The 13,276-nt window shown below is 40.9% G+C and overlaps 1 protein-coding gene across 1 annotated transcript; it reads left to right on the top strand.

Annotated features, from left to right (window-relative positions):
* The first annotated feature begins 735 nt into the window (after positions 1-735).
* On the top strand, positions 736-12,017 carry tmem115 (transmembrane protein 115). The gene is made up of 3 exons (XM_020646536.3): positions 736-2,127; positions 3,685-4,049; positions 7,928-12,017. The coding sequence occupies exons 1-3, from the start codon at positions 1,636-1,638 to the stop codon at positions 8,232-8,234; spliced, it is 1,164 nt and encodes a 387-aa protein (XP_020502192.1). The 5' UTR covers positions 736-1,635; the 3' UTR covers positions 8,235-12,017.
* The last annotated feature ends 1,259 nt before the right edge of the window (positions 12,018-13,276 follow it).

The raw sequence follows: 13,276 nt of genomic DNA, 5'->3' as shown, positions 1-13,276 counted from the left end.
AACCTTGACCACAGAATACCACAAAAATGGAAACTAGACCTGCAATGCACTTCAGTTATTGCAAATTCTACTTCGACCTGTGAATGATCGATTGGGTACTTGAGGATTAACTTGTAGGCAGCTATGGTAGGCTAGGCAGCCTATTATTGTTCATTTACTGTGAGTATTGTTAAAGAAGTTCACGAAACAATGCTCGTTATTATACTAATATTTAAGCTGCAATATGATTAGTAAGTGGGCCTACTGATAAAAAAAAAACAAAAAAACGTTTATGTTATGCTAAAATATTTCCTTAACTAAAATGCACACCTTTACGGTCTACATTTTAATTAAATGAATGGTTAAACCATGTTTTTTTCTGTACAAATCATATACTGCAGGCATATGTGCAAACGTGGACAACAAAGATGTTACATAAATAAAATGTAAACTATGTCATAGAGAACTCGGATTATAATAATATATATTTAATAATACTAAAAAAATATATTATTTAATTGTATTTCTTATTTGAATATTTGATTTTAGTATTTCTATATTTCTATATTTCTATATATTAGGCATCTACAGGCTTGCTCCAACAACATTTCGTTGTAGCCAGGTTGTAGCCTACTTGTACAGTAACAATAAACACATCTTATAGAGAACTCGGATTCCCGGCATGCTTTGGTGCTCGAAAGTTACGTGACTTGACGTTTTTTCACCGATTGTTGATGACGGTGGCAGACAGCGCAGGTCAGTTGTTGAGTGGAGTTACGAGGAGGAGGAGGAGGCTACCTATCAAGACAACAGAATTTCCTCCGGCGACTCGTCCTCAAAAGCTCAAAAGACGGAAGTACATTAAATTAAACATATGAAGCCAAGGTAGTATAAAGTACCTGTGAATTTTACACAAACTGACGCTAGTTCAGAAGCGTTTCTAACATTGTTATGGAGGCCTGTTGCTAGCTGCTGGAAATCCTCGGGCTAGCCCCGGTAGACACCGGGCCGAAAAGGCGTAGAGGACCAAGACGGGAACTACGTGAACAGATTTGACCGTTCAGGTTTTACGGTAACTGTCCTATTATAATAAAGCGAAGACTATTCTTTTCCTCCGTGGTGGACATAAATCAGCGGAGGATAAGACGCTTACATTTTGACAGCTAGCTAACATTAGCTGTCCTGTGTTTACACGCAAAGCCAGCCGAGATCTTCTGAAGAAGTTGACTCTGAGTGTTATTAGTATCATTTTTGATTTGCATATTTGGCTACAGCCATCCGCATGTTACCTGGAAGTGAACTGTGAGGTTGGTCTTCTTTTGTCTAGGTCGCTAGCTCGGCACCAGGATCACAGGGTTACCTAGCTCAGGTTATCACATCCTGATGATTGTCAGCTACACCCTTTAGTTTGTTACTTTGTTGGACAGACAAATTGACCTCACTCACTTGATTAACAACGCCATATTGATCAACTCAAAGCTAGCAATCCGAATGAAGTCTCACAGAGAGGAGGGGATTTTGATACCGGGTGTCACCTGTTCTGCTTGGCATAATTAAACTCTCTCCAACATCTGCTGCAACAGAAACAACTGTCCCGCTGTTTTATTCTCTTGAGCTGCTTTGCTCAAGAAGGATCTCCTCCACAACAGACCAAAAATGAATCGTTACCTGCCGGTGGCTAGACAACACTTCCTGGCTGCCCTTGCCAGCACCAGTGTTGTGGTAAAAAGTATAAGTGCTGTGGTGGTCATCCTCTACCTGTTGTCATGGGCTGTTGACACTCCATACGCACTTGGGGTGACCCCAGGATATCTATTTCCACCTAACTTTTGGGTGTGGACACTGGTGACCCATGGGGTGGTGGAGCAGCATGTCTGGGGTGTGGCAGCCAATGTTGGGACTGTTATGGCTTGTGGGCGCCTGCTGGAGCCTCTGTGGGGCGCTCTGGAGCTCCTGATCTTCTTCGCAGTGGTCAACATCTCTGCAGGCCTCCTGGCAGGCCTCTCCTACCTCCTCACCTATGTTGCCACCTTTGACCTGGACTTCTTGTTTGCTGTTCAAATGCATGGAGCAGCTGGGTTCCTGGGTGGTGTCCTTGTGGCACTGAAGCAGACTATGGGGGATACCACAGTACTCAGAGTGCCACAGGTGAGTACAACACATGAAGCAAAGTATCACTGTTCTGCTTGAATCTGTACCAGACCAGTGAGGAGTAGGGCGGTGTAGTTCACTTGAGAATGTATCCAAACAAGAATGTTGAACAGCACTAGACAGTGGACACCAAACCAGCATAACATGTGTCTGTGTCAGATTCTGTGTAGGACACATGTACATCTTCCAGCCACAGTCACAAATACAATAAACTTTTTTTTACTTTGAAACAACAGAGAATTTCACAATGGGTAAGCAAAGAGTAGGGACACAATTATTTCGAAGTAAAGGTAATCTGCCAGATACTTAAGCTTAAGGTATGCACTTAATGCTTCTTGTTTTCAGTCTTGGAAGAGGTTGGATATGTACTGTGTGTTTTCAGCTATTTAGGCAGCAGTGAGTTCAAAGCAGAGCTCTTAAAATGGACAAATAAGTAATTAAGTTATAGGAAAGGCACTGAAGTACTCAATTTTACACACACTTTCCTTTTAGTATTGTCTTTTGAAAAAGTTAATCAAAGGTTATCCCCAAAGTCAAATACTTCTTATAGTGCAAGACTTTTCACTGCCGGAAATAAACATGCCCATGATGTTTGTTTTGTCTTGCTTCCATCCAGCAACATTTCACTCAGGCTTTTACTCAAATTTCTCACTGGTGGAATACGCCAAACAGGCATTTTACTATTAATAACTTATTAAAGGCAGAACAAACAAGTAAACACTAACAGGTAGAATTATTATTTTAATATGGAACGTGTTTTATTTTGCACATACTTTTGATTTTTCAGTGAGAAGTCTTCCCACGTTGTTTAAATAAGATTTTCTTGGAATATACATTGTTCCATTTGTGCCGTCTGTATGTCACAGCATTTCTGTGTTTTTATCTTATTACTTCCAAGTAGAACCTCTCCTTTTTAGTGTTTTCTAATGTCTCTGTTGTGCTTTAAATGCTGATATGTTAAGGTAATGAATGTCAGTCTTTTTGAGGGCAAAATACAAGCTCATACTTTCTTACTGACAACATCAATCTATGGTTCACAGGTCAGTGTTGAGCTGTCTATTGTTTGCTCCACTTGACCTGTGTCCTCTGGTTTAGGCCTGCTGCGTTTATTGTCCAAGATTGGACGACGATCTGTTCAAATACCCCGTTTTACAGAAAAGCCTACAGTTGGTGTCGGGATAAGGGTTTCGTTTTTTGCTGAAGTACAGGGTTCATTATGTATCATTTTTAAAGGCAGCTCATTTTTCCTTAGCCTTCTTCTTGTGCAGCTTAGGAGTTCTGTGTTACAAAAAAAAGTTCCCTCACTCTAATCTCCCACCTCTCAGCTGATTATGTTAGCAAACAAACGTCATCAAAACACTGGCACATTATTACTGTGATTTCTGCCACCCTCGCATTTTAGAAGCTTTTGTTTGGTCTTACAATTCCTGACTCTAGCTGGGTTGAGCACAATATGGAAACTGGCAGGCATGTTGTTTTTTTGGACAAAAAAGGGAAGCTATCTGTACCTGATGATTTATTTAAGAACTTAAATAATCCCCCTTCTCATTCCAGGTGAGACTCAAAGCAGCACCAGCGTTGGTCCTCCTTCTTCTGGCTTTACTGCGCCTTTCTGGGCTGCTTGAGAGCTCCGCCCCCCTGGCTTCATACAGCTATGGCGCTCTGTCCGGCTGGGTCTACCTTCGTTTCTACCAAAGGCACAGCCGGGGCCGCGGTGACATGTCGGACCACTTTGCCTTTGCTAGTTTCTTCCCTGAGGCACTGCAGCCGGCCGTGGGGCTGCTGGCTGGGCTTGTCCACTCAGCCCTGGTGAAAATCAAGATTTGCAGGAAGATGGTGAAGAGGTACGACGTGGGGGCGCCCTCCTCCATCACTATCAGCCTGCCAGGAACAGATCCTCAAGACGCAGAGAGGAGGAGGTGAGTAAGAGCAAACAGGGAAGAATTAAGACTATAAATACACAAGTAAACAGTATACACACACACACCCATAGAGTAAGATAAATACCTTCCAGAGAGACTAAGTATTGTTTTTCATTTTATTTACACAGTGAAGGTCTGTTAGGCCTCCGTCTTTTTTCTGCCATACTTGACAAACAGTTTGAACATGCTCATGTCTTAGGCTCTACAACACACAGACTCTTGAGCACACTCTCAAGCTGTCAGAGTGTTTATTTCCTTCTGCTCCATTGTCGAGCAGACACACTCCCAAGCTGTCATACAGATGACGTTACACAAAGATGAACACACACACACACACACACACACACACACACACGCAGATTGTGATCCTGTAATTGTGAAGGGGGTAATTGAACTTTTTTTTTTTTGCCTAATGGTTAAGTTGAGTACCACATAAATGCAGCCTTGGTCAGACTCCAGGCTGGGGAAACTTGTTTTTTTTTTGTATAAGTTTTTGTTTACAAGTATAAGTGGAAAATGAATGAGGAAAGGTAGACATTTTCGATCCAGGTAAGGTTTGCTGAGCAATCACACATCTGTATACCGACATCTGATACGCAGTTGCACAATGTTGTGACAACTGTTTAAGCTTCTTTGTGTTTCGTCTTTATCTCAGCTCATCTTAGTCAGGGAAATGTTTCCATCTTCAAGGATAAATAGTAGAACAATAAGCACACTCAAACAGTGAGAACTCTTCAGGTGTACAACCCTAAACAGACTTAGAAGACAGTATAAAAGTCAGAACACGCAATGTCCTTTAACATCTTTTAATCTGGGTAGAGAAGCCGTGTACAGACGCACCTTTTTTTGCTGAAATGCGTCCTTTGGTGTTCGATATGCTGCTGCTCTTGCGGACATCATCCCATCTTCGAGCGTGACAAACATTGAATATTTACATCACATGTAATTAGCATCTGTAAGTGCTTGATATTTGTTGGCTACTGATTGAGAGGTCTATGTGGGAAATGATTGTTATAAGGGGATGATGTTTAAATCATGTTACTTCTTCATTCAAAAACATTCATTTTGTTTCAAAAAGGCACGCACATCCGAGAAGGTTGAAGTGCTGGGTGCTGGACCAAAAAACATCAAAGATAGAAAAAAGTACTGAGTCCGCTCACCAGAAGTAGCTCCAACAAATGAAATTTAATGGACTCTCATGTGTAACGTTTCGAGCCTCTCACCCTTCATCAGACATGAACAAGTCAATGGACACACCTCCACAAATATACTAGGGATGCAACAATACAGTCAGCCCACGGTTCAATACGTACCTCGGTTTTTTGGTCACGGTTCACGGTTTGGTTCTGACGGACCGGGCTGTTAAAATGTTTCCAGTGTTAAAACTATTTATTTACTTTGAAGCAAAACAAATTCAGGTGCTCTCCTTTCAGCCAATTGCAAAGGTCAGATTTGATTTGAACATGAAGTAAACTACAATTGGCTCAATGAATGTCAACAAAAAGGTGTATTGGTGGTATACAGCCATATTTCTCTTTTAGTTACGATTATCGCTCCTCTCTTATTCTTGTAATGTTCAGTATTGTAAATATTTTGAGTATTAACAGCAGCTCAAACGGCGATTTAAGAACATTTCAAAAGACATCAAACCTCACACTGAAGGTTCAGACGTGGTTTATGACCACTTTAGAGTTTTTAATAAGAGCAGTGAGGGTGATGCGCAGACGCACAGACAGAGGGGCACTCTCACACACTTCACTGGTTAACATGTAGACTGTAGAGCAGATGATCAATTTCACTTTTTGTTTCTTGTCCGTCCACTTATATGCGTAATGGCACGTCCCCCGACTCTCGCTCACCCGTATAGCTCTCTCTCCCTCTCGCATTCGCGGACACAGTTATCTTTTAATGCATGTTTTTGACATAATGAGGGAGAGAGGCTTTCGGAAAAAGGGTGTTTGTGGTCGTTAATATACCTGGACGAGTGGGAAACATTGCGCAGTACATGTTTTCCAGGCACGCACGCTCGCTCCACACTATCAGAAACTGGTCTATAGTGTAACGCTACTTGAGCAATGACTGCAGCCTGTATGATCTATAGACTGTCACTGTACCGGCCCTGGCCGCCCTTCAGGCAGCCCGGCCCACCGGGAATTGTAATGTTGTTGTCAGCGTTACCAAACTTTAACGCGTGGTGATTGGCTATTAACTCACTTGGCGGCCGGGGTTTCATCATCCCTGAGCGCTGACTTACAGGCACACACAGGCACACACAGAGCCAATTTAGAGAGAAATACAATGCTCGGAAACTAGTTAAACGCCAAACCGTTAAAACCACAATTCTCAAGTCAGTATTGAACCGTGGATGCCGTACCGAATAGTTCAATATTTTATTGAGAATTGTTGCACGCCTAATATATAAAACCCTGAGGTCACCTGACAGGTCATGTTATACAAAACCAGGAGCAAAATAGAAATTAGGCTATGCAAAAAATTCATGATCCTGAGGACCTATGCATAGATATTACAAAATGCAAAAGTGATGTTTGTCATAGCTGCCATTATGAAAGGACAATTTGAAATAGCTATCTATTTTCTAGATGTTTTACAATCAACTAACTTGTTGCATACTTTTATTCCGAATGACCACATTTGTTATTACTATTATTATGCAAAACAAGGCAGGGAGACTTTTGTGTGTGTTGTTTTTCTCTTTGAGAACAATACGTGAGTTACATGAACTGCAGTGCTCTAATATCCTTCCAATTGAATACTCTAACCTAATTTAGGTCCCAGATGGACTGAGTCTCATCAAATATGAGTTGGAGAAGGATTTGCCACAGAAATATAACAAGAAGTCAAAGTATTTACCCCTGGGGTGGCGGTGGCTTTGTGGTTAGGGCAAGCGCCCCATGTACAGAGGTTGTAGTCCTTGAAGGACGCTGCCTGGGTTCAATCAGACCTGTGGCTGCATTCCTGCATGTCATTCCCTGATTTCTGACTCTATCCACTGTCATATCTCTGCAGAAAATCCATCAAAAGCATAATGAAGAGTTGGCACATTTTTCCAAGACAAGATGTGCCATACTGATAAACTCCTACCCCAAAACACTGAATGCTTTGATCAAATCAAAAGGTGCTTCAACAAAGTATTAGTTTAAGGGTGTGCATACTTATGCGACCACATTATTTTAGTATTCATTGATATTTAGTTATTTCAAATTTGAGTTGTTTTTTTTTTTCAATTGAATTGCACAGGTTATAGGACACACTAAGGGTGGAAACAGTTTTGAAATTAACTTTATTGGTCTAATTTACATCACAAAAACTGACATTTAAACTTTGGCGTGTAGACTTTTTATATCCACTAACCCTAACCCTTTAGCAAAAACCTAAACGACACATCCCATAATGTGAATACCAAATAACTGCAGAAAGAGATTTGGTTTGATTAAAAATCATGACAAAAATTGAATATTTGAAGGAAGTTTTATATATTTTAACTAAAGGTTTTAAAGGTCTTGACTCTGAAACAGTCAATTACTATTTATTTTTGTTGTTCCATGAAATCCCTTAAAATCCTTCTACTCGTCTCAGTGACAAAAAGTTCAGTCAACTTTAGGGTTTGTGGGTAGAAAATCACAGTCAAAGATTTGTATTGTTGGCAGGCTGCTGCAGTGATGCTTCAGGCATCAAGTGAAACACATCAGACATTATTGACATGAAGTCAGCTATAACAAGTGGACTTTATTTCTGATGAGGAATACTCTTCCCCGTAATCGTGATGTCGATGCAAAGATCTTGTGTGGAGCACTTATCAATAAATAACAGGACTCCCTTGATGACAAGCGCCTCTCTTTCCCTCTCCTCTGCAGACAACTGGCCCTCAAGGCTCTGAACGAACGGCTCAAGCGCGTGGAAGACCAGTCCGCCTGGCCCAGCATGGACGACGAAGACGACGACGAAGACGACGAGGTCAGAACCGACACGCAGCCTCTCCTCCCAGGTGGGCGTGACCCCTCAACCTCCACACCTCGATCGGCTGGGGGACCCGTCGGCGGCTCCCTCTCATCCACATCCTCGTCCTCAATGTCACAGAGTGGTGGCGCGGCCTCCACAGGCGGAGCCCAACACCCGGAGTCCAGCATCATAAGCTTCGAGGACGCACCTTCTAGATCGTAACAAACAGGACCTACATGTACAAATATACACGCTCTGTTCTGTGTCAGACGCAGGTATACCGACATGTTCAGGTCCCTGTCTAGAATACAGGCGCATCAAATGACAGTGATTAGGCACACTCTATATCACAAACACACAGACACACATGACATCCTCCAGCAGTTCATACGAAAACACTCCGTCAGTGTAATCGTAAGCACTGCGGGGGTCTTACTGTACAGCGCTTTAAGTTCTGACGTGTTGGCTGTAAATGCTCAGTGTAAGAGGGCAAACTGGACACTTAATTCTTCCCTTCCTTCCTGTATCAGACCGAACGTCTACAAAAATTCTCTCTTGTCTGAACTCTATCTCGCAGGGCTCTGTCCTCTGCTGCGTGTGTCTCTTTCTCTTGCTTTCTAAATAAATAACAAAATGGGTGTACAATATTCTTTTTGTAACTCTTTATGGAGCGGCCTTAATCGTTCTCCGATCGAAAGCAGTCATCGACAGAGACTCGGCCATTTTTTGATACTTGGGGAAAGGCAGAAGCTGCAACACGACATTCGGAAAATGAGTGGAGAAATGACATCGGCTTTTGACTTGATGTAACCACGTGTGACACAGGAAGTGTGAAACGTTAAGAGCTCAGTACCAACTGCTGGATCGGAGGAGAGAAGCTGCTGCAGGTCCTGTCCTGCTGATGAACTTCAGGATTTGAAGTGGTGCCAGGTGAAGTGGATTTTCCAGACTACATCGATTTGCCGCCTGCTGTCTCTGAAACAACAGGCAGAGAACAAGACGATGTCCCAAAAATCTTTAGCTGCCCGTTGTAGGTTCAATTGAAAACTGTTTTGTTTTTTCTTTCTGGGTCGGTTCAAAAAACATCTGTACAATAACAAAAACACAAACTCTGAGCATTAACAAGACGTGTTGATGTTGTTACACTCACACACAACTGTGGATGGGGATTTGGATTATTATTTCTTTTTTTTCTTGAGTTATGATATTTTCAAGGTTATCTCCTTATGCGTCACCCTGTATCCTTTTGCACTTCCTCCATGTAGAATCTGTAACCATACAGGAATCAGTAATAGCCTCTCAGTTGTATGGGTGGATGAAAGTGGTCCTCATCTGTCGTGGTTGTAATTGTAGTAAGTGCCACATCATGAATACAGCGGAGTGATCGAGATCAGGGAAGGTTAGAGAGTACGTATGTGTGGAACGCACAGACTGTCTGGGTTTACACAAAATGATTCATACAGCTCAGATTCAGAGTTTGCATCTGTGCTGCGTCAAACTGGACGCTGATTCGTTGCTCCTCAGACACTGACTCATGAGGATAAATTATTTTTTTGTGGACTAATAACACCTGCACAGTTCCCCATTCACATCCTTTGCACTTGTAACATACTTCATCTTTAAAAAATCGCAGAGAAAGCAGGGGCCTGTGATGAATAATCTCAGAGAGCGAGAGAGAGGATGATGGGCAGCTAAATTACTTTGTCTAAAGCGCCTCGTAAATACTATTCAGACCAAAAAGGTCAGTGATTCATTCATTTTGTCTACAGTCATCGCTGTAGACGTCTTACACTATTATGCAAATGATCAAATCTCCCATTTCCCTCCTGCCGTTGTTCATTAATGTCAGTCAGAGGAAACAGATGATTTCAGATGATAGATCACAGTGTTGACAATCTGCTAAATTGTTTTTAAGCTTGTGAACTTTTGATCTAAATTATAAAGACTCTCCAGCTGCCTAAGATAGAGAATCATGAGCAAGAGTGATGTTGAATACGTTCGATTGGTTTTCCTGCACAAAATGTTGATGTACAGAATTTGTCTTAACATGTTTGACTCGATAAGAAAGGGTTCTGTTTTTCACAATTCTCCCAACGTTTTTGTGTGGTGCAGAAAGAATCTTGTAGTGCCCTTGCTGATGTATTACGTAACAGATTCAGTAAGCATGCATACAAGCAGACCAAAAACTGTCAAACCAAATGTAACCCCGGACACAGCAGCTTATTTGGAACTCCACTGATCTCAAACATTAACCCAGTAAGGGGAAAAATCCCTTCCTCTTGTGCCTGAAGTAGTGACTCGTTTAAACTGTGGGACTGGCGATGATCAAAAGGAACCAAATTAAGTACTTCAATTATTAAAAAAAACAAACTGAAATGGTGTGTTAAAGGTTGTATTTAAATGTGTGGTAAATGGGGAAATGGTGGAATTGATATAAAGGAAAGAATGTTAAAAATGTTGTTATGTAAGCCTGAGACCTGATCAGCTTGGAAACCTTCAGCCCACAGGCTTAGTTGCCATGTTTGAACTGGAACTCGGCTGATGCATTGTACATTGTGAATTTGAAGAAAATGTTCCCAAAATATGGTTTTTGATTCAGAAGAATGACTTATGTGAAGCAGTAAGCAAAATTGGAAAAAGACATACGACCCCTGAGAGATACCCAGCCTGTCTTTAAACGCCACTAGTTTAAGCTCATGTGCTCTGAGGAACACTTTGAGCGTAACTCTGAATGATTGTTACTTTTCACCTGATGGAAATGTATCGCGTACAGGAAGTGATAAGCCATACTGGAGAGATCAAATTCTGTGTGTTGTTTCCTGCATTTCTCTGATTTCTTCATTTTATGTCAGTGTGCTCTACTATTGGAGATGATAAGCGCGTGTTGAATGAGTGGGGCCGTTCCTTTGATTAATGATAATAAATGAGTGAACAAATAAAGAGGAGACAGTGTCTTTGAGATAAGAGCTGCAGTCCAACATCTGAAATCTCAAACTGCAATCTGCGATACGAAAAGTAGCCATGACGCAACCTGTGTCCAAACAAACCCGTTGACAAAATAATAACTGTTAATAACAGCACGACTACACCTTTGTCAGTTCTCCTTAAGTTCCCCTGAAAGGAGTATGATAGTTTCTTTTAGCATACTTTCTGGCACCACTTGGCGTACATCATACAATAAAAATCAGCAAAGCATGGACTCCTTAAGATAACTGAAGTTGTGAATCTGGTGAAGTCGTGTGATTCGATCGGGGAAAAGGCATAGGGATACTGTAGTCGGCAGTATGATGTTTCAGATTGATCCCGGCCTGGCCGGTCTGATTTTCAGCCAAACCTCCACTCCATCCCTGTTCTCTGTTTTGTTTTCTGTGCTCCTATTTTTTCTGGTTGTAAAACATCTTAAAAGTGAAGAAAGAATTCAATCACGTGTCACTGTTTATATAAATAATGCCAATTCACATGTGGAGTTGAGTGAGAGAATCTGCTGGTCTGAATGATGTCAGCGTTGTTCTTAGTTTGTCAAATCCTTGTAGTCAATGAATAAACACTAAAATGCTTTCATGTTAAATGGGACTACACACTTGGTTCGGAAAAGTTGTCTTTTTCTACTTTGACAGAAAACAAATTACCCTCACGTCGGTCACTTTGGAAAACGAGTAACTGTTGGGTAAAGAAACAGTGTATTCTACTTGTGGATTAAGGTTGTTTTCCTGCTCTGAGATTCATCTTGGAGTTCTGATAGGTCACCTTCTTCTTGTCCCGTTGAAGGAGATGGTCATTAACGGCAAAATTTTATTTTATTTTTATTTTTATTTTTTTATTTTAATAGTTTTCACTTTTCTCATTCTCCACATCTATCCCCACTTTTGCACCAACAGACTGTGTTCTTGATGATAACAGTTTCTCTCTTTGTGTACTTTGGCTGTTGCCCAGACTTTTCTGTTTTAGTTCTCTGTTATATTTCTTTATCTCTATATGAAATAAAAGAAGATTGTATGAAATGAATTTCAAAGTTTTACTTTTTTTTAATCTTTGTTGTGGTATTTTCTGTCCATCTGTAGATTTTGACTTATTTGTGAATTTGCTGTAAGGATAACTTGAACAATGGAAAGTTGGTCATGTGGATTGACCTTTTAAAACCTAAAACCTTGCCTTGTAATGGCAATACGAGTTCTACCATTCCTTTAACATAATGTAGGTTTAAAATGCTAACATTATTATTTCAAATAGTCAGGCGGCTTAGGACCAGATTTGGGAAGAGTGCAGTCGGACATGAATGTCCAACTGCCCATGAACCAATGAAAATTATGTAATACATTGCCAAAATAATAATTTGATCTTGGCACAAATAATCATCTAATAATATTTTAATGCATTCCTTGACCCGGAAAATGTATATATTGACAACAAGATTGACTTTTTAAGTGGCTTGGAAGACATATTGGCACTTAGCGATTTCACATGGCCACCATCTTGGAACCGCCATCTTGATGAAGTGCCCCCCCAAATTGAAAGCTCTAGTGATGGAGACTATGTGGAAAAATGTTTGTGCTTTTGTCAGGCGTGTCCCCATAATTTTGCTAAGCCGCCTGACTCAAAGAGATATGCTTTATGGTGGTAGTTTGCACAAATTTGATCAACTTTGGAGATCTATATGACACATTTTCCCCTGGTCTTACCAGGTATTACATGTTGAGCACTTACCGGTATTAGAGAGTTCCAATTTTAACCATACATCATTAAATCTTTCTGACATGTAGGATGTTGCACCAGAGAGTGCCACCGTATTACAGTGTGACACAATAAATAAAGCGTGATGGACTAGATGTGTGACAATTATATTCTAATCAAGTCAGCGCCAACCTGAATGTAGAGAAAATCTCTTTTAGAATCTATACCTAGGACTGTTCAGATAAGGATACACATAACTATAGGCACACTCATATATAGCAGTATTAAACCCTTTGACTTGTGTTCTGTCTGAACACAGACATCAGGCCAACAATCTTCTGCACCACACATCAATTTGGTACCGTACAATATAGAAAGTGAGGGTAACTTGTCATACTGATTCTTAGTGCTGGGGAAGCTACTTTGCCTTTGCAAGCTGCCAATAACCTTCCACTGGAAGGTGGAACTACATAGCTACCCTAAGGAGACATGTTGGTTTCTTGAAGCTGCTTAGAAGTTGCCTATAGGTCAAAAAACTGATTAAACTGGCAAAGGTTTAGATATGAAATCTAACTAAATGGGATATAAAAAGA

Source organism: Labrus bergylta, chromosome 12, assembly GCF_963930695.1.
Source record: "Labrus bergylta chromosome 12, fLabBer1.1, whole genome shotgun sequence".
NCBI classification, from domain to species: domain Eukaryota; kingdom Metazoa; phylum Chordata; class Actinopteri; order Labriformes; family Labridae; genus Labrus; species Labrus bergylta.
The sequence above is the reverse complement of the archived record's forward strand: the minus strand, read 5'-3'. Positions and strand labels throughout refer to the sequence as shown.